This window comes from Myotis yumanensis, unplaced genomic scaffold (assembly GCF_028538775.1).
Source record: "Myotis yumanensis isolate MYYU_CA2020_CCGP unplaced genomic scaffold, mMyoYum1.0.hap1 SCAF_12, whole genome shotgun sequence".
NCBI lineage: Eukaryota > Metazoa > Chordata > Mammalia > Chiroptera > Vespertilionidae > Myotis > Myotis yumanensis.
In genome coordinates, this window is record NW_027223763.1 from 23,754,784 (window position 1) to 23,780,147 (window position 25,364).

The window sequence follows — 25,364 nt, forward strand, 5'->3', positions numbered from 1 at the left end:
TGTGGACGCTGCCGTGATAGGTTACTGACCACCCACTTCTGGAGGGAACATGATGTATATTGGCACTAGAGAGGATACCATTGGGAGGGGTGGAAATCTGTAATAGCACATTTAAACCACTGATGGAGAAGCTGATAAACCAGGAAAATCACAGCTTGATTTAGAAAGCAGCAGGGAGCCAGTAGGGAGACTGAGAGAGGAAGATTGAATAGAGGCTACACTAGAGAAGGAAGATTGCTTTTGCTGAAGACCATTTCTGAAACTTCACAGAAACATGACTGTGCTGCCAACCAGACAAGGACTTTAGGAAGAAGGCACACTAAGGTGGGAGGAAATTGCAACTCTCCCAGTTAAAAAAAAAAAAAAAGAAAGAAAGAAAGAAAGAAAGAAAAAGAAAGGCAGATATGGCCGCTATAAACAAATGGGCTACAAGTGTTTTCATTACCAGAAAAGCTCTGCTCACAAATTGCATCAAATGTCAGAGCCAAACAGGGGTCTTTTATTGTGGGAGCAGATCAGGGAAGAAACCCAGCCTACACAGCACCAGCTCCCCCATCTGTGGTCATGGTAGTAAATGTTGCTTTCCTATTTTGACTGCTATAAAGTAAATAGGATTTTAGTTCTGCATCTGCCATATGCTGTGGAACCTTAGGCTATCAATGTATTGTCTGTCTGCCTCAGCCATCAGCGATTCACAAATGATTTAAAACTACCTCGTATATAAATATATTAATATGTCTGCCCTCTTCTTACTTTAGAGAGAATTTTTTAAATCTCCAAAAAAATGCATTGAAATAAAAGATGTCATCAGTAGATGCTAGTTCCATCCTGCCTCATCCCAATCAGTCTCATTATAGCAGCATTTTTAATGGATGAAATGTTTTCCCATTGAGTTCTTGGTAGAGTTCCATGTGATCATAAGCTAATCATCATGGTTATTGTTTAATCAGCATGATATTGCTCAGTCTGCTCTTCATAGTGTGATGGTACTGTTGGGGGAGAGGATAACTTCTCATTATTTTTTAATCTTCACCAAAGGATATGTTTTTGTTGATTTCAGAGAGAGAGGGAGAGAATGAGAGAATCATTGATGTGATAGAGAAACATTGCAACCCTACCAGGGATCAAACCCGAAACCTAGATATGTGCCCTGATCGGGAATCAAACCCATGACATTCAGGTGCACAGGATGATGCTCCAACTAACTGAGCCATACCAGTCAGGGCAACTTATTTTTTTTTAACCCAATGATTGACACCCCAAAAGAAAGAAGTATAGTGTTGAGGGGATTTCAAATTCAGGAGGAAGGTCATTCCTCCTTCAATAACAATTTCTAGATGGCCAGCAATCATTTCAAAGAGAGGTTCAGTTCCCAGAAGATTCCGCTTCAGCATAATCTTGAGATTTTTTTTTCTGCCGACATCAATTGGAAATGGATGAAGGACAACTGTTTAGCAAAAGCTCCCACATCACAATATGAAGCAGATCCAAATCATTTTTTAGTAAGCTCGCTTATACCAAGCAAACTCTTTCATCCTTTGATCAAGATAAAAGTCTTGTCAATTAGATTATGTGAAGAAGCAGCTCCGGTCTGTCTTATAAAGAATAAAAGTTCCCCTTGATGGAAACTGTCCCAGTGAGAACATTCTAGAGGCACCATCGCAAATCACCCAGATTTTCACATATTAAAATATTTCTTGCTGCCCAGCCAGCATGGATCAGTAGTTGAGCATTGACCTATGAACCAGGAGATCATGGTTTGACCCCCTTCAGGGCACAGGCCCGAGTAGCAGACTCAATCTCCTGTAGGGGGCCCACAGGAGGCAGCCGATCAATGATTCTCTCTCATCATTGATGTTTCTATCTCTCTCTCCCTCTCCCTTCCTCTCTGAAATCAATAAAAGTATATATTTTTAAAAAACTCCTTGCTATCTTCAGTATGTGGTTGCTAAACAGAGTAAGGAGGATAATGAGTTATAATATTTCCACTGACATTTAAAACTGCAACCATGGTAGATGTCATTTCACATATGAAACGAAAAAAGAATATTTGCTGGATATTTTGTGGGCCAATAGGAGAACAGAAAATCATAATGATTCATTATGTGTAGTATTAAACAGTAAGAAAGCCATTTCCTAAGGTCTCCTTATCTATTAAAATGTTGAGAGTTTTCATTTATATACTCTGACAAGTGCTAAATAATCAAATAGCTTTGTGATTATGTACATCCCTGTCCATTGGTTAGATAATGGCTCTAGAGTCAACCAGGCCTGCTCATGACACTTCCATTTCACCTAGAAATGGAAATGAAAGGAACATGGTCTTTGGAGTCTGGGGATCAAATCTAGGTTTGCTTTCCCATTCTTAGCAAATGGCTCAACCTTACCAAGTGTCAGCTGCATTATCTATACAATAAAGATAAGCAGTCTATTCATGAAAGTAGGAGATCATCCATACAAAGTGCCTGGCCTGTAGAAGTTAAGATAATAATAAGCTCCAGAATAATAAAGATTTCTGAATTCCTATACATGTCCTGAAAATCTTCCTAAAAGTCTCTTTCTAAAGAAACAAAACAGCCGAAACCGGTTTGGCTCAGTGGATAGAGCGTCGGCCTGCAGACCGAGGGGTCCCGGGTTCGATTCCGGTCAAGGGCATGTACCTGGGTTGCGGGCGCATCCCCAGTGGAGGATGTGCAGGAGGTGGCTGATCAATGTTTCTAACTCTCTATCTCTCTCCCTTCCTCTCTGTAAAAAATCAATAAAATATATTTAAAAAAATAAAAATAAAGAAACAAAACAATTTTTCTTAAACAAAGTGCTTTTACAGATATAAGGCAGGAGATCTATGAAGGCAAATAGCACTTAGAAAATTCCCAAATTCTTTTGGCTACAGGTACAAAATTTGTGCTACAAACTGGGCACAAAAAAGTCCCTTATAAATGTCGCAGTCTGTGATGGGCCAAGTTTTATTCCATAACTCATTTGGATAAACACTATGTTGGAATGATTGCCACCAAGGAGGGGTGGGGGGTGGATGAGAGAGAGAGACTGAGAGACACTGCCATATTGGTCCCCCCAAGTCCTATTTTATTCCCTTGTAGTGTGTGGTGTAGGAGAGGAATCAAGACATCTAAACACTCAGCCAATAATCCTGGTGGATATTGAAAAGGCCATGCACTTGTCACAACTGATAGCTTATTCCCCAAAAAAACAGCTAGACTCAGGACACCACAGTGTTCTTTTTCATTTTTGAAAGGCAAACAACTATTGGCAAGCCCTAATTTATCTCTAGGTAATGGCTCTGGCCTGAATTTGTTTTCCTGGGTAAAGCTGGTCACATGGTGCAAAAGGAAGACCTTTCCTTTATGCGTTCCAGCATAAACAAAGCCTAAGGACTATTTGAAATAGACAAAGGGAATTAACTTTTTGCTACTTTTTCTTTACACTGTTTTCTTAGTTCCGAATGCTCCTTTTCTTCTGTTTCCAGACGCTCAGATTGTCCTAAACTCCTTCTGTGAGACCCCACCTGGTCCTTTTCTGTGTCCCCAAATTCCTGTGTAATGCAAAATGAATTCCTCCTGCTCCCAAAATTCCCAACAGGATATCAATTTTACAACATTCAGGGTAAAATAATTTATAGTAATGTTTGATGGGTGGGTAGTCCCATAATCATGAGTTATTTGCATTTTTTAAAAAGATGACTATTGCCAAAATTAATGCCTAATAAGTAGAATATAGGACAGTGTTATTAGGTATCAAGTCAATATTGGCTTTTTTTTTTAATTGGTGGAATGAGAAAAGAATAATTATTCTTTAGATGGGGTCTCCTCCTCTAAACTGACCTAATTTTTTCTAGATTCATTCTCTCCTCAAATTCTGTTATGTCGTTTCCCTATCAACTCCACATATTTTTTGGTTTGTTTTTACCCTGAAAGGTTCTCATAACAACAAGGCCTCTGGCAACAGAGACAAAAAAATTGATGTGGGGAGGGATACAATATGGGCTTATGAGTATTATTAATGAGCGGTAAGCACATCTATCATGTGAATATTGGTTAAAAAAGCAACCCTACCTTGTTACTGCTGCTTAAAAGCCTGACCCAGAGTTAAAAACATTCCACTTACTATTATTCCTACTTACAAAGCAAAGCTAGATATGGGTAGGACTTGAAATATGTCAAGATATAGGCCAAAAAAAATAATTGTCCAAACTTTTATAAATATGTGACAAAACTGATCACCCTGGAGAAGCCTCCCATTTCTAAGGGACTTGATGGGAGTCACAGGGGTCCACGCACAGCCGTGTAGACCATCGGAAAGAACAGTCACAAGGACCCCAGTAGAAAGGAGGAAGCTTGAGCTTTGGGACGTTACATGTCACATTCATAGGGAACCAGTGCTGAGGATAGAATCGAAGTTCTGACTCCCACCGTGGCCTTCACTGCAGCTTTCCCGGGCCACCTCCAGAATACTCAGCTTTTAGTCACCCCATCGCTGGTACCAGGAAGCACAGATGTGCACAAAAGCACTTTTTAAATTGCCAGCATTTGGATTTGTTTTTGTTTATTTGACTTCCCAACGTGAGTAGATGAGTAGTTCTCATTTCCAACCTGGTAATATAAAGCGCTTCGTCGCCTCTGGGTGAGCCAAGTCTGAAATGTGGCTGATTCTTGCTACCAACAATGCAGCTGGGATGAACTTAGAATTCAGAGCCACACTGCCCCTCGCTCACTACGTGAGGACTTCATGCAAATTACCCAACTCTCCTCAAACACAATTTCCTATCTACAGAATGAGGATAATAATTCCAACCTGATAAAGTTGTTGTTGTGATCTCTCAGTAATGTTATCTCTCATGTAGATTATTGTAACAGCTTCATGTCTGGTCTCTGACATCCACCCTTGACCACCTTTCATCTGTTATCAACAGAGCAGCTGGAGTGGCCCTGTAAAAACATAGGTTCTGTCACTCCTCTCCTTGATGCCCCCTACCCAATGCCTTCTCATTCCTTTCAGAGTAGAAACTAATGTTATTCATTGACTTACATGATCCATCACATCCTTCTTACCTTCCTGTCCTCACCTGCCACCACTCTTGTCCTGGATCATTCTGCTCCAGCAACTCTGGACACCTCACTATCCTTCAAACACATCAGAAACACTCCTGCTTCAGGGCCTTCGCACTTGCTGTTCCCTCAGCTTGGAGATTCTTGCCTTGTAAGTATCCAAACAAATTGCTTCCTCACCTCCCTTTAGGTCTTTATTCAAAAGTTATCTTCTCAGCCAGGTTTTCTCTGGCTGCTCTATCTAAGCTTAGAAGCCACTCTCTCAATATTTCCTCTTGGTGCTTTATTTTTCTCCTTATCATCAACTAACATATCCTATATTCACTTATTTGTGTTTTATTGTCTGTCTCTCCCACTAGAATAGAAGCTCAATGTTAGCATTTTGTTCACTCATTAACTATATGACTTTGTGGGGGAAAACTCAAATTCTCTGAACTAGACTTTAATCATCTATCCCCAGGAGAGTCCTACAGCAATGCCCGGCACATAGTAGGAGCTCAATAAATGGTTGTTGAAATGATGACTGAATCTGAAAAATTATGATCATTGAAGCATAGAAAAGGAGAAGGAGAAGGGGGAAAAGGAAAAAGGAAGATGTGGGGAAAGGAGAAAAAAGAATCATGTCAGAGATGCTCAGATTATAGTGATATGGAAAAAGAGGACCAGGCAGCAAGAGAAGGGAGGGGAAATCAGTGTATCATAACTGCAAAGCCCAGGAAAGAAGCAAAAGGAAGCACAGGAAGGAAGGGCTATTCTTCACCGTTCACAGTATTCACACGATTCAGCTACGGTCTTTTTTTTTTTAAATATGTTTTTATTGATTTGAGAGAGAGAGAAACATTGATGAGCGAGAAACATTGATTAGCTGCCTCCTGCACCCCTGCCCCCTTACTGGAGATGAAGCCCGAAACCCTGGCATGTGCCCTGACCAGGAATCAAAATGGTAACCTCTCAGTGCATGGGACGATTTTCCAACCAACTGAGACATACTGGCCAGGGTGCAGCTGCAGTTTTAGCATGACCTGGGGCAGCACTAACCCCAGAACTGTGGGAATCATCCTCTCTTCTATGAACCACAAGTTGAGCCATTCCCTCAAGGTAGTCATGGACTTGTGAGAGACCTAAAGAGCATACAGTGACTGTAGGATGCCATTAACCAATAGATCTGTTACCCGCAAACAGCACCAGGTAGTAGACCTTGGTCACCTCCTGTACCTGGCCTATCATTCCTACTCTGTTCATGTCTGTCTAACTGCCTACTAGATCAGACCTCTCTATTCTTCATCACCTTCTATTCTCTTAGGAAACAGATTTGAATGTCTGTGTAATGCCAGGGACTTTAGAGTCCCACTTGGGTCATGATCACAAGCTGGAATGTGAACCTCCTCAAAGCACACAAACTCCTACACAGGCAAGCAAACCTCCTTACTACACAGTCATGGAGTCCCAATCTTCCTACAATACAAGGACCAGGGAATTCTACTCTTCTTACTCAGATCCCAATCCATGGACTCCTGTGGAGCCAGAGGAATTTCCAGCATCCCGGATGCTCTCCGGGGCCTCGGGGCCTCGGAAGGAAACTCTTGCCTGGTGGTTCACCCTCTTATTATGATGCTCACGTTTCCCTCTAGGTCTAGGAAGCCTTTTTTCCCCTCTGGCACCCCAGCCTTGCAAGGGCTATTTTGAGAGTCAGGTACCTTTTGCACTGAGATGCCTTTAAAAGTCTGAGGAAAACGGCATTCACTTCGCAACCTTCTTGGGGGTTTTATTTAGCTAGATAGGGCCTCTTCATCCCGAGGATTTAAAGCATGATGGGAACTTCAGCTCAGGAATCAAAACAATTCTCCAGGGCTCCAAGCCAGCTGTATTTGCATAACAATTTAACAGATCCAAACAACAGGCCAAGGTCAGGTGAAATAAATTGCCAAGGTCATGCTTCTCTTGAATTGGTGATGAAATTCAGAATTGCTGATTCCCGGGGCTTGGCCCCTACTCTCCGAACTGATATTGTGGCATAAATTAAATTTATCGTATGTGTGAGAACCACGCACCTCCTCTTAAACTTCTCCCTTCCTTCTAATTCCAGATCATGTAGATCATGGAGGAAAAGATGATGTCATAACCCACTGACCTCACGTATTAGCATACAAATGAAAGAACTTACTAGAAGCAGTGCTCTGGGGGACTTCTGGTCTAAACCAGGAAATGCTGTTGACTGTACTGTATTTGAAACTCTAAAAGTATGTTGAATCTCTTTAATTTCTCAATCAAATGATTGCTTTAAATTCACTGCTTTAATTCCGTGAATCTAAAAACATAGGGATCCTTAAAAACTGCAGCGGCCCACATGCTAGAGAGAAGGAATTGAGGGGATTAAATGTGTAAACGACTCTTGCTTTAATATCCTTAACTCAAAATACCTGTAAACCAACACAGGGAAGAGAAGCTCATTAAAGTCCCAGCCTCTCTGAGCTTATCCCAGTGAACAACTGGATTTCAGATTCCTCAGGCGCAACTCCAAATTCGGAATTCTCCCCGGCTGGGAGCCCACGCCCTCCGAGGTCGCAGGGAATGTGGCAAACTGCGGACTCCTAGCCTTGGAGGGGAGAGGCCTTGCCAGGCGCGCAGGAAGCGTCTACCGGGAATCTCACCACCAGTGGGCGTTTAGCGCAGCCAAGCGACCGGCTGGTGCCAAGGCTCAGCAACAGGGAGGCGCCGGCTGAGGCGGGGAGAACTTTGCGCTCCGAGCAGAACCACCCTTTGCTGGCCAGTCGCGTCGCTCCTCGGAGGAAGCAAGCGGCGGCAGCGACTGGGCGGAAAGAGGACGAAAGGAAGAGAGGAAGTAGCGAGGGAAGTAGAAAAATGAAGCCGGAGCTGGGGAAGCCCGCGAGGGGATGGCCCACGGTGGAGCGAGGCGGATTTGGCTTCTTTTCCGCATCCCGGCCGTGAGCACCCGCTCCTGCACGACACCAAAGAAATCCGTGCGTCTCGCCTTGGTGGAAAAGGAAGAGAATCCAAGTGAGCTCGTTACCTCCTCGGTCACCGCTGCCCCCTAGGACTCCGGGGGCTTCTCACGCCAGCCTCCCCGCGGGGCCGGACTCAGAGCCGCCCTGCAGATGGGGCGGGTAAGGAACGGGCGCCCCAGCTGCGGGTGAGCGGCACCTGCCCGCCCGCCCGCCTGGCTCCGCGCAGGGACTGGGCGGGCAGAGGATGCGAGGCGCACGGACCCAGGAGCGGGATCTGAGACTGACGGGGGCGCGCTAGGCTGCCACTTGGATGGCCCGGGGACCGCTCCTGCTCCCGGGACCGCTTCTCCGCGCCTTGTGAGCTGTGCGCGGGACCTGGGGGCGGGGACCTTAGGCGGCGGCTGCAGGGGGGCCAGCCGGACGCAGGAGGAGGGGGCGCGCTTTCTCCCCGCGGGTCTCAGTAATGAGGAGACTGAGTTTGTGGTGGCTGCTGAGCAGGGTCTGTCTGCTGCTGCCGCCGCCCTGCGCACTGGTGCTGGCCGGGGTGCCGGGATCCTCCTCGCACCCGCAGCCCTGCCAGATCCTCAAGCGCATCGGACACGCGGTGAGGGTGGGCGCCGTGCACTTGCAGCCCTGGACCACGGCCCCCCGCGCGGCCAGCCGCGCTCCGGACAGCAGCCGGGCAGGCGCCCAGCGAGATGAGCCTGAGCCCGCGACTTGGCGGCCCCCGGCGCCCTCGCCGGGCGCGCGCTGGTTGGGGAGCGCCTTGCATGGCCGGGGGCCGCCGGGTGTCCGGAAGCCCGGGGAGGGCGCAGGGGCCGAGACCCTGTGGCCTCGGGACGCCCTCCTCTTCGCCGTGGACAACCTGAACCGCGTGGAAGGGCTACTGCCCTACAACCTGTCTTTGGAAGTAGTGATGGCCATCGAGGCGGGCCTGGGCGATCTGCCGCTCTTGCCTTTCTCCTCCCCTAGCTCGCCGTGGAGCAGTGACCCTTTCTCCTTTCTGCAGAGCGTGTGCCACACCGTGGTGGTGCAGGGGGTATCGGCGCTGCTGGCTTTCCCCCAGAGCCAGGGCGAGATGATGGAGCTCGATTTGGTCAGCTCTGTTCTGCACATTCCAGTGATCAGCATCGTGCGCCACGAGTTTCCGCGGGAGAGTCAGGTGAGAGCACGCGGGCGCGTGGAGTGGAGACGGGCGCCGCTGGGGGCTGGGACCATCGCGGGAGGTTGCTGGGGGTAGAAAGGGGACCCGGAAGTCCTGAAGGACTTAGGGATTTTCAACTTTGACACTGTTTAAGGATTGGACCACCTCGGTAGTTGGTAGATAGAAGTAAAAGAAAAATACTTAAAGCAAAAATGGGGAAAAGTGCCGGACGAAGTAGAAGTCTAAGTTGAAGATCTTGGAGAGGGATCCGGGTTCTATTGACTAGCTTGGGGGGAGGAGGGGTTGTGGGAAGGGCGATGGAGGATCCGCGACTGCCAGAGTTTCACTCCCTTGAGGAATTCGGAGAGCATGTGGCGGAAAGAGCAGCATCTGCTCTCTTTGACTTAGAAGATGTGCCTGAGCCATAGGCGATGGTGTCAGGAGGGAAGCACATCCCTCTGAATTCCTTGAGTAAATAAGAAAGCTGTAACTAGTACAGAAGCAATAGGTAAAGAAGGGTGGTTAATTAGTCTTGGCTCTTATGTGATCGCGTGAAAATGGATGGGATGAGTCATTTGGGATTATGTCTTTGTCCCGGTCTTCTTTCTATGTGATGTGGGCTCAGAGGCTGGCTGTATGCAGTTGCTCTGTTCAGCCCATTTCTGCTCCAATTATCTAGAAATAAAGGAAGTTTCCTATGGGTTAAAAAAGATCAAATATATTTTCAATAAAAGAAGCTATTTGTAAACTTAGCTGTTAACAATGATGATGAGATAAATATTTAAGGGAGGGCAGGGTCCTTTAAGCAATAGAAGTTGTATGCATTTTGTGCCTTATTTTTATCAAAATATCAAGGCTCATTAAGCCTTGCAGAAAGTATTTATGAAACAAATAGGTAATTGGTATTGGTCCCATTGTAGGGGCTGAGAAACTAAGGGGAAATATATATATATGTAAATGAGTAAGGACAGATATCAAAAGTTTGATAGAATCCATGCATAAAATGTCAAGAAAGTACTAAAGATTTATTTTTCTAGAAAAATGAATCTTACATTTTTAATCTTGGGAAAGGCAGGCACTAGTTACTTTCAGCAGTTGCCCAGAAGATTCCTATTTGATGCTGAACTATGGAGATTTAATCTGCAGAGTGCAGGCTAATTAACTTTTATCTAAAATATTTCCATCACCTGAATCTGAATGACTGTAGGCAGCAGATGGGAAGGCATAGAAAACACAGGTGCACAATGCTGCCAATGGCCAAAGTGTTATAAACATGAAATTGCATCCATAGGGTGTATCATTATTAATATACTATATGCAGAATCAGATCTAATGAAATGCAAGAGTCAGCATCACTTGTTTCTCTTCATTGCTTCTTTATTATCTAATATTTCATACGTTGCCAGTACTGTTCACAGTCTCCAGACTCCTCTCCATTTGTAGATTGTTTGGCAAGCGTCTTCAATAGCAAGAATTTTCCCCAAAATTAGTGTTCCTTAGTTAGAAGGAAAATTGTCTGTGTTCCAGGATGGATCTGTGCAGTATACAGCACATTGCAACAAGGGGGCCAGAGCAACCATGAGGCAGCAGCTAACATCAGCAGACTTCAAAGTTTAGGACCCTGAGGGGGAACAAAGTCCTCTAGGGACAACCTCTATAAGCAGACAGTAAAATAAATACTCTGCCAAGCACATTTCCTTCTATATTTCAATTCAGAAACTTACTTTAAGTCACTGTTGTCACTTATTTTCATGGCACACAGCTTGAAAGGCAAAGATTATGATATTAACTCAGATCTAGTTTGCCCAACTGAGGACATTTTATTTCATTTATCTTAAATTCAAACATATCTAACTCATCTTTTAATATATCATTTAAATGTCATTCTATAATGTTGTATAATAAGAATGTCCAGCTCAATGCCAAGTCATTGTAATATATAATTTTAGGATGTGACCATAATCTGCTTTCAGCAAAAATAAAAACTAATCTTTCCCTTGCTTCTCCTCAAAAGTAGACCTTTCTCTAATATACTGATGTGATTTTTTAAAATTATCTAAATATAAAAGAATGTCGAACTCGTTTTACACATTAAATAAAATTGACTTAATGTAGCCACTGTCCTCATTAGAGTCTACTGCCCAGTGACCCAAGCTATTGATTGTGCCAGTGCCTGAACAAAGGATTCAAGCAGAAAGCAGACTTGTCCACACAACCAATGATGTAAAATTGTGTCTCACATTTAGACAAATCAAAATTGCTTTAGAGCAGGAGCAGCAACAGTGCTTTCTCTCCCATTTGAGCTGCTGATTTCTTTCACATAAAGCCTTTAATTACTGCATAATGGTTTTTATGGTACCTACCACAACTTCTGAATGGAAAGAGAAACCACTGACATGATCCAATCTCTAAGAAAAGCATAATAGTTTTATTTCAATACACTATTTGTTCAAGACATAAACAGATTATCAGCTTGGAAGGAATCAACTTCATTCAAGCAGGGAAATCCATTGAAAAGTAAGATAATTAACTATCCACTTTTGGAAACCATATGTATGTTATCACAACATAATAAAAGCTTAAAGCAACGTTACACACAGGATAGGGTCAAAGCACGTTTCCATAAAAAATAAAATCTGACTTGACTACCACACTCAAATCTCTACTTGAAGCTAACTTATTTTATTAAGATGATCACTTCTTAGTTCTATGACCTTCAAGGGATGATGTTGCATATGGATCCAGTTACATTTACATACAAGTCACATTAAGTTTCTATAGTTGTTCTTTCTCTTCCCTTCCCATAGTATTGTTTCTTGTAGGGGTTTTGTATAGTTTCTCCAAAGTTAGGTTAACACTCCTTAAAATTTACCTGCTAAGGTAGTGCCAGATATACATTTCTTTCTAAAACATATGTCTCATGTTAATTCCATATTGGTTCCATTAGGCAAAGTTAATGGAGTAATGTAATTGGCTTCGATCCAAACACATGCAATTAAAAAGTGACTACACTACAATTTTCAACTCTTGTTGGGTGTACCATCCACAATTTGTATGTCTCATTGAGCCATATATACTAACTAATTAATATATGTTCATTCCCTTAGAAATACAAGTGCTTTAGATGATCCATTTTCTTTGACAATACAAGGCTAAGTACTGAAGACTTTTTATTAGAATTTGGCTAGCACAGCACCACTTTTGTACAGTACAGGGGACAGAACAATGATACCACTACATAACTGAGGTACCTCATGAGGGGATAAGTAAAGGACATTTATTTTTAAAACATCTGCTCTCAACTGTGTTGGCTTGCCTTGACTCGCTCCAGCTACACACTGCTCTCTCTCTGGAGGAAATGTATTTTTCTACATTTCATGATGAATGGCTGATAGCAGCACCTAATTATTGCTGACTTGAAGATAAACGATTTCAAATTAAATGTCAAGTGATGCAAAACTTTTCTTAGCAGTGATCTTTTACTGGTTCCTCTTGAAGAACTGAGACCTGGGATTAATTTGGAAATTTTTATTGTTAGTTTGGGAATTTTTCTTTATAACATTAATTTATTTTTCCAGATACATAGAAAAGAGGAGACTAGCAGACAGTATTAGGCAATTAGTCTGTCTCACCCACTTTTCTTTGTGCCTGCCACAATGTAGTCATAAAGAGGATTTGATCTTGATCTTGTTTGGCTATTATATCTTGGAGTTAACTTATGATTGAATCAGCTGAGCTAAGTATCTGAATCATCTGAAAACCAATTTCAGTGTCTAATTCCTTAATGTTTTCTCTTCTGCTGTTGCAGAAAGCACCATGGATTTTTATGCCATAAGGTTTTATTTCATGAATACTCCTAATCAGATTCTAAGCATGTTGGTTAAAAGGACTCTTCAGTCTACCTCTACTTCTTACTCTCCAGTTAATCTTGGCAGGTATCTCTGTATCTGAGCATCTATGCTTACCTGTCAAAAGAAGGTTCCTTACCATCCAACAGAGTTGTTTTGTGAATCAAATGATGAAGTGAAGTTCTGTGGAAAATGTATAGTGTTAGCTAAATACCTAGTAGAGAGGTTGGTTATGATCTGATAAGAATCATCCAAGTCATAATCTCCACTAATTCTCCATTAGTAGTTATTAATCAAAGTGGGGTGTGATTCACATGTCTTCATCATCCATCTTATTCTCTACCCACTTCCTCATTTTTTTCTTTAAAAAATAAAAAAAGGTAGCCTTGGCTAGTGTGGCTCAGTTAGTTGGGCATTGTCTCCATGGTTTGATTCCTGGTCAAGGCACATGCCTAGGTTGCAGGCTCAATCCCTGGTGGAGGGGAGGGGTGTGTTGGAGGCAACCAATGGATATTTCCCTTTCACATATCATGTTTCTTTTTCCCTCTTCTTTCCTCTCTGTCTAAAAATCAATAAAATTAATGTTTTTTAAAAAAATAAGTGGATTCACACACAAACACCCCCAAAATAAAGGAAAACAAAATAAAACTGGGTTCCTAAGTTTGTTGAGTATTTGCCTAGGAATAGAAGACATGCCATAGGGTACTGTTCTGTACCAGTGGCATCATTTTACCTATGATACCTCTAACACAGTTTCTAGAGCCTTAGGTATTGCCATAGAAGCTTCAATGTGATGCCCAATATTTTTCAGAAAGGTTGGTCTCTTATTGGTAGTAAGTTTCTACCATAGACACACTTATAGCAGATCATTCATGAGATTATGGCCACACAGTCTAACTTCTCTCTCTCCCCTAGGCCGCCTACTGTATCACTAAGCACACTGTTTGGCCCATCTGACATTATTTTCACAGCATGTCTTTCTTGATGAAGAAAGCAGTGTGATGGTTCACATTGGCACGGGCTCCTTATCTCAGTATGGAGAAATAACAGTTTGCAAAGCAGCTACAGTACATCGAGTATCATTTCCCTAGACCAGTGGTCGGCAAACTGCGGCTCAGGAGCCACATGCGGCTCTTTGGCCCCTTGAATGTGGCCACGAAGTTTCAATTGCACTGTACGTGCGCACCCGCACATGGTATTTTGTGGAAGAGCCACACTCAAGGGGCCACAGTTTGCTGACCACTGCCCTAGACAATTATATGGGGCTTCTTATAGCAAGGTGTTGTTCATCTTAGTGACACAACTGAATGTAGACATGGGAATCTCATTGCCATTCCTCCTGACCACTCTAGCTGCTCCCATTGACATACACAGGAGAGTAGAGGAACTGTACAGCACCAGAAATGGGATGCCAACTCTATAAAACTAGGCAAGAAGACACAATGCTCTATAAAACTCAGCATCTGCCACATTGCTTTTTGAGAGATATATGAATAAGAAACTAATGAAAACTCTTTAAACCACTCATTTGTCTTTCTTAGGTCTTTCTTTTATGGGATGGGAAAAAGTAAGCAAGGAATAAGCCAGTTGTCTACCACCTCCCACCTCTTCTTCTTCCCTCAACCTAACACCTCAGCCAGATGATCAGATTTTATTCCGGATGTGTAAGATTCAGACACTTTCAGAGGAGACTGTGTTTGATCTTATGCATCGAGGGAGCAGGTACTGACCTGGGCTGGTAGCTAACCCTGACACTGAAAGCCTAGTATCTGGTTGGCCAGGATAGTCTACTGATGGGAATGAGCCTTCAAAGGTTCAAGTGGTAAAGAATTAAGCAGATGACTTCTTTTTTAGTCAGGCTGAAATATGCCTCATTATTACTCATGTGAGACATAGATACAGGAAAAAATTCAATTATATATATTTGTGTTACATGTATGCTTTTTAAGGCTTCTTCACAAATGTACTCCTATAATCCTCCTAGCAGTCCTATGAGGCAGATAACAATGTATAGACAACATAACATACAGAGTACTAGAAAGCTATGCATTGTCAACAAGGAGAAGACGAATAGCTCCTTTTGAATTTAGTGTGTTTGCCAGCCTAAAATCCAAAAACAGACTGGATCCATCACTGCTTTTGAGTTATCCTGGGGGAGGGAAAAGGATAAACAAGATAGATCCACTTCCAGATTTGATTGTTAAAAGAAATTTCACACTAAATATCCAATAATGCAAATTGAATTAAATGAATGATGATATGTCTTTACAATGGAATACTATTTATTCAAAATGAAAATATATTTATTGACAGAAAGGTAGAAAAACATTTATGTAAAAGATGACATTACTTCTGTAAAATATAGCACTGGGAGAAAGTAGATTTACAGTTGTATTATTTTTCCATACAAACTATAAACCTACTTTTGCCCCACCCCATATAAAGTGTAGAATTTTATTTATAAAAGTATTAACAGTGATTGTAACTAGATGGTAGAAACCCACGTTTTTCCTATCCATACTTCTATTTTTCTAAAAATAAGTACGTATTTCCTACACAATGAAAAACAGTAAGAGTAAAAAGATAAGTTACCTTCACATTTCCTTACTAATGTGTTCAATACTTCAATATGAAAATGTAGAGTTCAAGAAAAAATAAATTGTAGAGTATATGTTTAAATTTATCAAAGTCCTTTCATACACATTTTTATTTCCCCCCCATTTATTCTCACAATTACTTTGTGAGGTAAGCAGGACAAATAGTATTACTATCCTTATTTTGCAAATGAGACAATTGTAGCATATTAATGGAAGAAATAGAAGGAAGAGAATAGGTTTTTGAGAAGCCCAGACCTATGTTTGAATCTTCACTTTACAACTTTCTAGACATTCTTACCTTGGGAAGCATGCTTGATACCCTTGCCTCAATTTCCTGGTGCATCAAATGTGAATAATCTCATAGAGTTAAGGTGAGAACAACGTCATGTATGCAGAGTTCTAAGCAAAGTACCCAGAGCATTGTGTGTTCTTATTATGATATGATCATTATTTTAGCACAAAGTGTAGGTCTGTTGACATGGCATTAATAAAAACTTAAATAATTAGGATAAGAACTCAAGTATTCTAGATTGCTTTCCCAGAGTTCTTTTATATGTATGTTCAATATGAATGTGATATTTAGGCTTAGCAGATCCAGTTCCAGTGAGCCAACCCAAAGAAAAAATGAAAAAATCTGCTGTTTTGAAACCCCACTTACGTTAGGGTTCTAATCCAGTGACTGTTAGGTGTGTGAAAAGTTAGCAATGAAGTGACTTTCGAGGTCGAGTTTCAACTGGTTGCTCCTTTGTATGGGTTCTGAATGATTAGATCTCCAAAGCAGTCACAGGAGAGATTAAGAATAATGTTCTATTCCTATTAGCTAGTATTAGTGAGGAATTCACAAGTCTTGTCTTATCTCCTACCCTGATTTCTCAGAGGAGCTTCCCAGGACCTAAACTTAAGGAACAGTAATGTCTAGTTCCCAGGTGCTTGGCTCTTCTGAAAAATATTGAGTTGGAGCATATGGCTTGGGCTTCAAGCTTCTGCAGCATTTTCTAATTCTAATTGTTGATATCTACCATCTTATATCCAGGCAAATAAAAGGAGGAAGTGGCAAGAAAAAACAAGATGGTGGACCAGAGGTATGGGTTCTGGAAGAACAGGAGCTGGCTTACTTTGCTGTGGGAGGGTGGACAGTGGTCCCCCATAGAGCTCTATGTCCAAATCCCCAGAACCTGCGAATATGTTACCTTCTGTGGTAAAGGGGACTTTGCAGCTGTGCTTACATTAAACATTGTGAAACAGGGAGGTTATCTTGGAACATCCTGCTGGACCTAATGTAATTACATTAAAATGATGCAGGAAGTGTCTGAGGCGAAGTCGCTGTGATGATGTCATGATGAAAAAGGAGATGGGGTGGTGCATATTGAGGGTGGAAGAAGGGACCCTCGCCAAGGAATACAGGCAGCTGCTAGAGGTGAAAAGACAAGGAAATGAATTCTTTCCTCAGAGGCTCCATAGAGAATGCAGCCCTGCCAACACCTTGACTTCAGCCCGTAAGACTGAGTTCAGACTTAGGACCTCCAGTCATTAGTAACAAGAGAATAAACTTGTGTTAAGTCACTAATTTGTGGTCCTCAGTTATAGCCGCAGTAAAAACTCATGCGCTCGGTGACACAGACTTATGCATAGAGGCGGTGAAAAAGAGACCGAGGGCCACCTGGCCCAGCTTACCCTGGGGAGGCAGATTCTCGTTCAGCTTACATGTTTTGCAGCAGGACAAAAGAAAAATATTAAGAGAGATAGAACTTGGGTCTTTCAAGATACAATGACCCCACTTACTTGTAACCATGACCCAATGGATGTTGTAGGCTTCTTAGGGGAGAAAGGGGTTCTTGGAAAGGGCAGCATCTAACTTGACGTGGATGGAAGGTTCAGAAGTTTCCCCCTTTACATTCAGGCTTTATTTGTACTAATGTAACGGACTTGTGGCATAGGTTAGCTCATGGTTTAAGGGACAGTAGCCTTCTTATATACTAAGGCTTATAGAAAATTGATAACCAAAAAGCAGACGCTGTTTTATTGAATGCCAAATATATCAAACTGTTTGATACAACTTTGAGAGACTTGTTAAGCGCATATTGCTTTTATGATGACAAACATAATGTATATGCACTACTACCCCATGGCGTCCACAGGTCACTGTGGGTAAAATTTTGATGCCTTTAATCTCTCGAGGCTATAACGGTTTTTAAAAATTAGAAACAGTTGCCGCAATTTAAAGCAAGCCTTATTGTCACTCCAATTGGACATTGGCGTCAAAGAATAGAGGAAAGCACATTTTTTTAAAAAAATAGTTTAGAAAACTCAGAGTTGACATGGAATTTTGAAGCTTGGGGACTTTGAGTTGGTCTTTCTATATTAAAAGGTGGGATTTTTCCTTTTTATTTGCAATCCAGCTTCATATTGTCATCACTCTGCAAAGTGGCTGAGTGCACAGTTCCAAATGCAGACAGCTCTGTCTGGATGTTCCAGCAGCATCCTTAGAAATGGGTTGCCACTGCTCTCCTCTCCATTAGGGGTGGTTATTAGCTGAACTTTCAGTGTCAAGCACTGTGATGGCTGCACAACCTGCAAATAACCTATTCATGGTTTTTGTTTGTTTGTTTTTTGTCTTGAAAACCTCAACTCGAAGTCAAAAGTAATTTATATTCTCTAGGTCAAAAATTTTAAAAATATATATTTCCATAAACAAAGTTAGATGCTCAGCATGTCTTTATCTAATAGAATTACAATCTGGCTCAGTTATGGAATTTGTTTAGTCCCAAATGGAGGTACTGAAACAGGAATTTCATTAAACAAAGAATTTGCTTCACTGCGTGGTGTATTTAATAGGTACAGACAGAGAGCTGTTATTATGTTGGTGCTGTATGCAGAATTAATTTGAGTCGCATCACACATTGTGTTATACACATAAGGAACTGCTTCAGTGTACACCTGATAATGAATGATAAATCTATACCTGGGTTAATCCAATGTGCCTTCGCCTGGTCACAGGCACAGAGAGCCACCTAGTGGTACCTGAACTATAACTTTAAGTTAAAGCATCTTATGAATCCAACCTTACAAGACTGGCAAAGGCCTCCAAGCAACTTTTAGTTCTTTTCCTAGACTTTAGACAGTGGGGAAATCTAGGTTAATAAGTGTATGCCTAGACAGACTGGGAGAAAATTGAGAGTGACTCTTACTAACTTAAGAAATGTAGTGTGGTTAATATTTTAGTAGCTGTATTTACGATTATTCGGCTCATTGTGCAGTGTGAAAAGATGCTGCCATTTTATTGTGTTAAAGTATAGCATTTATTCCTTCATTTCCTATTATAAAAATTTTGTGTTCTAGGTAGATAATTCTGAAAATTAATAAAATGACAAAGAAGAATGAAATAAAAGTTACCTGTAAACCCACAACCCCAAAGATCTAGACATATGTATGAGTTATAAAGTTGTGACCAGGCTATGAGTTTCTTTTTTACTTAACCATATACTATAAACATCTTCTATGTTATTAATATTTTTCCATTATTTTTAATGGCCAGATAATTTGCCTTTGAAAGGGTTGTTTTGTGATTTTCTTAATCCCTGTTGTTTGAATTCAGGTTTTTCCCATCACAAAACCAATAACACTGCTTCTGGTGAGATTTGGCCAGCTTTTTTCTCCCTTATTATTCTTGTAGTTTTGGGAGCCATAGAGCACTTGCTACTTGAGTTCTATGACACCATCATGGTTTTTTTCCGTATTTTTGGCTCTTCCATTGTTTTTTTACTGATTGTGCTTCTTTCTTTGACCCCTTGTAGTAATAACCATAGTTCTGTGCTGTCCAATATGACTGTGCTAGCCCTCTATGAATACTTAGGTTTAAATTATTTAAAATTATATAAAATTTAACAGTCAGATTTTCAAGCACTCTAACCCAATTTTAAGTGCTCAATGGCCACAGGTGGGTAGTGATTACTATGTCTGACAGTACAGATTTAAAACATTTTCCATCTTCACAGAAAGTTCTGTTGGGAAGTTCTATTGCTGTTTAAGGGCATGGAGTTGCAAGGAACAGAAACTCCATTGAGCTAAAAAAAAAAAAAAAAACAAGGGGTTTGTGCTGAAAAACTACAAGAAAATGAAAAGGAGCGGAATTGCAAGTAGAGACGGGCTATACTACTGGAGAGTGTTAGGGCAACTATTCTCTTTTTCTGACTTTATAACTCTAATCAAAGCATCTAACTATGGTCCCTATTTCTCTTTCTTTACATTCTCCAGACATCTGTTGGCTCAACCCACATAGATTTGTTGTTACCTCTGCACCCCCAGTTTATATGTCCTTCCTTAATCCAATCAGCACTGGCCATATTCCTGGATTAAGTGCTCAATATAAACCTTAGAATAGAGCAGTAAATAAAATATCAAAGCCTCTACTCTCAAAAAACTTACATTCTGATGGGGACGATATATGAAAAGACATACAAACAAATACATAATATGGTATTACTAAGTAGAGGCAAGCGTGATAGAGAAAAATAAAGCAGGGTGAAGGATTAGAAGAATGACTATGGTTAGTCAATAAGGATTGTCTAATGAGATGATGTTTGAGCAAAGAAGGAAGAAAGGAATGAACCATGCAAATTTTGGGGGGAAGAGAATTACAAGCAAAGAGAATAAAAGTGCAAAGGCCCAGAGGTAGGAATGAGCATAGCAATAAATATTTATTGAATACCTGAATATCCTTAGCACTATTTGTTAGAGATTTGTTAGTGGGGGCACAATCTCATAGAAGGAAATGTCAATAGCAAGGCATCGTGTACGCACATATGGACAGTTTTCAAGGTTTAGATTCCTGAATTTCTCTGTGGCAACACCAGAAATTTTGAACTGGGATTATTGCTATAATAAGGCTATTCTTGAATAGGCTTTATATCTCTAGGTTTTCTTTTCCAAACCAATCTGCACACTGCTGCTAGATAAATCTTTCTAAAGCAGAGCAACTTTCATTTTTTTCATTCATTCAACAAACACACGTCAAGTATAAAACACTGAGCTTCATGCCACCCTCTTGCTCAACATGCATTTTATTTTACTGTGACAATGATAATCTTTTTTTAAAAATATATTTTATTGATTTTTTACACAGAGGAAAGGAGAGGGATAGAGTTAGAAACATCGATGAGAGAGAAACATTGATCAGCTACCTCCTGCACACCCCCTACTAGGGATGTGCCCACAACCAAGGTACATGCCCTTGACCGGAATCGAACCTGGGACCCTTGAGTCCGCAGACTGACGCTCTATCCACTGAGCCAAACCGGTTAAGGCGATAATCTTTTTTTCATACCCCAACATTCCAGAGGGGTGAACACACACCTTAACATCAGTGATTCACTACAAGAGTGATTTGCGCAATTGGAACGGAATTCACCACCCTTAAGAGAATGTACCCAGTTCTCCAGGTTTTGTGAGTATAGTTCAAAAGAGCATTCCATCCCAATTCAAGATTCTGACATGCCTCCCCTGAAGCCAGAGAAACACAGGCTAATAATCATCAGCAAACTTACAGAACATGCTCCTCAAGGCCTTCCTCAAGTATGTGCAAATAACTCTTTCCAATTTGTGACACTCTGTTGAGAAATAGGTACCCAAAAAGCATAAGATCTCTAGAAACAGAAATATGTGTGTGACATTTTTATTGATAAATGTAAATCATTATATTAAAAAGCATTTCTCTGTTATGTATCCCTGTAGAAAGACAGATGTGCACCCATGCTGTAACGATCTGCAGATGAATTAAGCTCCAACTCAGAATTGATTTTTCCATTGAAACAATGTTATCTGTGGCTGTTAAGACTTCGGGCCAGGCTGAAAAGCCTCTTTGACCCATAATATAGCAGAACTATGGCATTAATAGTTCTGTGGACACTAAACAATGTCTATAACAGATTCTTTCTGTTTGAGACCAAGGGGATGTGGAGTGAGGAGGAAAACCAGAGGACTGGCTTCAAGTTATAGCTCCAGACTTGTCTGTATAGCCCTGGAAAACCGCCCTGAGCCTCAGTTTCCCCTATAATAAATTACAACTAGTTACAAAATGGGTATTCATTGAGTAGCTGCTATGCTATTTTAAATAATTGATACGGGTCTCAGTGACTTAATAAACATAAAAACACTGTAAATTTAAATTTGAAAAACAGATGAGAAGTACCGTCACTGAAACATCTTTTTCTTCAGGAAAATAGTCCTAGCTTCAATTTCAGCAGCCAGGACCTATCTTCCTCAGAACCGATTTGTCAGTAGGAACCCTTGTTCCACCTCCTGCATTGAACGGGGGGGGGGGGGGGGGGGGGGGGGGGGGGGGGGGGGGGGGGTCGCTCTGTCTCTCCTAAACGGTCAGCAGTAGCTGGAAAGGGAGGCCAGGGGAGCAGGGTTTCCCACTTCCAGACCGGCACTCAGTGCCCCCACAGTCAGCTCCCTATCTTAGGGGGAAGGAGGGAGTTTGAGGAGCTGACAGGGTAGGAGGACCACAGCCAGGACAGATTAAAGTGAGAGAGACACTTTGGAAACCAGATATTAAAGCTGAGATTGCCTGCTCATAAAATAGGCTAGTTAAGATTTTTGAGATTGTTTCTAAATAATGCCTTGCACTGGATTGGGTTCCTGGGCAAATAATTAAATCCCACTCTAACCTTCATTCCAAGTCTGCCTTTTAACGCTTGCTGGGCAGTGCCCAGGTAAAGATCTTGGCACATCCAGTCCATCAGGATTTAGCCAGAGCCCAGACCAGGGGAAAGTTGAGGATTTCCTTGAGCACTGGGAAGGACCAGGAATACACCAACAGTATAAACCGTGGCTGCACGAACTCTGCCGCAGTATTCAGGGACCTCCTAACTGCCTGCCTCCATTCCTGACTCTCCATGATGTTCCCCAAGCTGCTAGCAGACAGACAACTAGTCCACGAGCCTGCTTAAACCCTTTCACTACTCCCTAAGGATAACAGCGTTGTTCTCCAGACCTTAGGCATTCATGTGCTGCCTTCATCATCTACTGCTATTATTGCTTTTCATTAGCTTACTGTTTTACTTAAATAAATTTGGTTAACAGAAACCAAAAGGAATACATTTGGATCTTTAAGTGATCTAATATGCTAAGGAACAGAGGTAAAATAGAAGAGGCCAAACAAAGTAATTGGGAAGTAGGGAAAGAAAACAGAGCTATGAGCCCAGCCGGCGTGGCTCAGTGGTTGAGCATCAACCTGTGAACCAGGAGGTCATGGTTCAATTCCTGGTCAGGGCACATGCTCAGGTTGCAGACTTGATCCCCAGTGAGGGGCAGGCGGGAGGCAGCCAATCAATGATTCTCTCTCATCATTAATGTTTCTCTTTCTCCCTTTCCTTTCCTCTCTGAAATCAGTAAACATATATTTTTAAAAAATCTTTCCATCGTGACAGTAATGAAAAACCCTTGCCACAAATAAAAGTAAACTGTAAAAATAAGTACACATGAGATCAAAACAATCTTAGCTAGGTACCCTTGCCTGAGCCCGTTTTTAAGTGGGAAAATTGCCAGGTGTTAAAGAAGTTAATAGCATACTGATACCAAACTGAGTTTTTTTTTTTTCTTGATTTAGCAGGAGGATTAAATACTAATTGAAAAGGGATTAAATTTCTCACTTTGTGATTCAGTGTTATTTAATGTCAGGTCCCTGAACATCCTAAATTCTCCCACGAACCACCATAGCATGAATTCTAAGCGGCAACCAAGACCTTCCATTACCTGAGCCTTGCTCTACTCTCATTTCTTCTAGATATTAACCCTTACCCTTTATCCTCTGTGCTCAGCAATCCCTGAAGGTGAATGCTGTTCCAAGCCTGGGCACATGCTGTTCTTACTGCTTAGAATGCCCTTTGCCCTGTGTCCGCCTGAAACTCCCATTCAACATTCAAACCTTTGCTCAAATATCATCTGTGCATGGTTCAGTGCCCCACCTTCTCCCCAACACTTCCCTATGACTTTCCTACCTGTACTTACCTCTTTTCTAGATCTGTGGCACAGCCGTGTCATTATTTGTTAACATGTGATTCCTCCGCTAAACTGAACCCTAAGCTCCTAGCACAGCGTGCGTCTCATAATTCATGCTTAGTGACTGTTGATTAAACTCAACCAATGGTCCATTTCCAGCCCTTCCAGTGTAACAGAACTAAGTAACATCTGTGCAAACCCAGCATCTGTCAAGGTGGGCTGATGTGAGCCTAAGAAAGTATACTGCCTTAAGGAAAAGTATCCCCTTTCACTGTGGTGGACAGAGTTCATGACCACTCAGGATTTACTGTGTTATGTAGAACAAAGCTGGAAGAGAAAGGCCTTGAGGACATTGATTTTGTAAGAAATAGAAAACCTGTTTCTACTCCCCTATTGAACTCTTCATGCACCCTTCATTGTCCCTCAATTGGTTTTCCATTTCCTGTAGACTACAAGTGACAGAAAGTGACATTGTTCTCATGTCTTTGAGTCACAGCTTTCCCTAATTCTCATCCCCACCCCCTCCTTCAGCCAATTTCACTATATTTTGAAGCCAAAGATTCTTGACATGTAAAATTAAAGAAAGTAAGAGTTGGTGAAATGTAGTTACTGGAAATAATCATCCATGAAAAAGAGAAAAAAACCTAGAATTGTATTTTATCATGTCACTTCTCATCAAACAACATATCAGGAAATGAGACAAGAGTTCAAACCTGCTAAGAATACCCTGTTCTGTTCCTAGCTTCCCATTGTATTCACTGCCTTTCCTTCATCAAGGACAGTTCCTTAGGCCTTCAGCCCCGGAGGGCTGGCCCCCTGTTATTAGCCACACCCAGAAAACTTTTCAAAACATAGATTCCCAGACTTATCAAATCACAACCCCTGGGGCTGGAGCATAGAAATCTATTTAAAAACAAACAACTCCACAGGTGATTGTGTCCGCAGGTAGTTCTGAGTGTATTTTGGAACCACTTTATCCTAAGAGTCTCCCCTAATGTGATTTTTTTACTGGACCAGGAACTACCTGAAACAAAATTACATTAGGTAATTTTTTAAAGTGTAGATTTTTGGCCTCACTGAGTTCTACTAAATGATGTGCTATGCCCTAATATATACATTTTAAAAACACCTCCCCAGGGGATTTATATATGCACCGAACAGTTTGAGAATCAATGACCTGGGGCAGAGGTCTCAAACTCAGATGCCTCATAGGGGAACAAGAAGGTAATGAAAATGTGAAAAACAGTCCCAAATAATACAGTAGGGAGTAATAAAAACTGTAGGTAATTGAAGAGCCCTGACCTTTCTAAAGGAGGCAGCTAGCCACCCCTCAGCTGCAACCAGCTGTTAACTCATGGGCATGTAACTTTTCAAAGGAAGCCAGACTATAGATTTTTGTTAATGTAAACAGTTCCTTAAATGTTGACAACTAACTCACTTTTTTGAAGCTTTATTCAATTATAATAGACTAGAGGCCTAGTGCACAAATTCATGCACCAGTGGGGTCCCTTGGCCTGGCCTGTGGGATGGGGCCTAAACCAGCTCTCTGACATACCCCAAGGGGTCCCGGATTGCAAGAGGGTGCAGGCCAGCCAAGGGACCCCACTGGTGCATGATTAGGGCTGGGGAGGGATACAGAAGGTTGGCCAGCTGGGGAGGGACCCTGGGAGGGCTCCAGGGCTTGTCTGGCCCAACTTGCTCAGTCCTGATTGGCCGGCCCCCAGCAGCAAGCTAACCTACTG

At 41.8% G+C, this 25,364-nt stretch overlaps 1 protein-coding gene across 1 annotated transcript in view; it reads left to right on the forward strand.

The window, feature by feature from the left end:
• The first annotated feature begins 8,494 nt into the window (after positions 1-8,494).
• The window catches only part of GRIN3A (glutamate ionotropic receptor NMDA type subunit 3A), a 142,480-nt gene continuing 125,610 nt past the window's right edge, over positions 8,495-25,364 (forward strand). The window contains exon 1 of the mRNA XM_070431013.1: positions 8,495-9,194. Within this exon, the coding sequence (XP_070287114.1) occupies positions 8,496-9,194 (699 nt within the window). The 5' untranslated portion in view covers position 8,495. The remainder of the gene's footprint in view (positions 9,195-25,364) is intronic.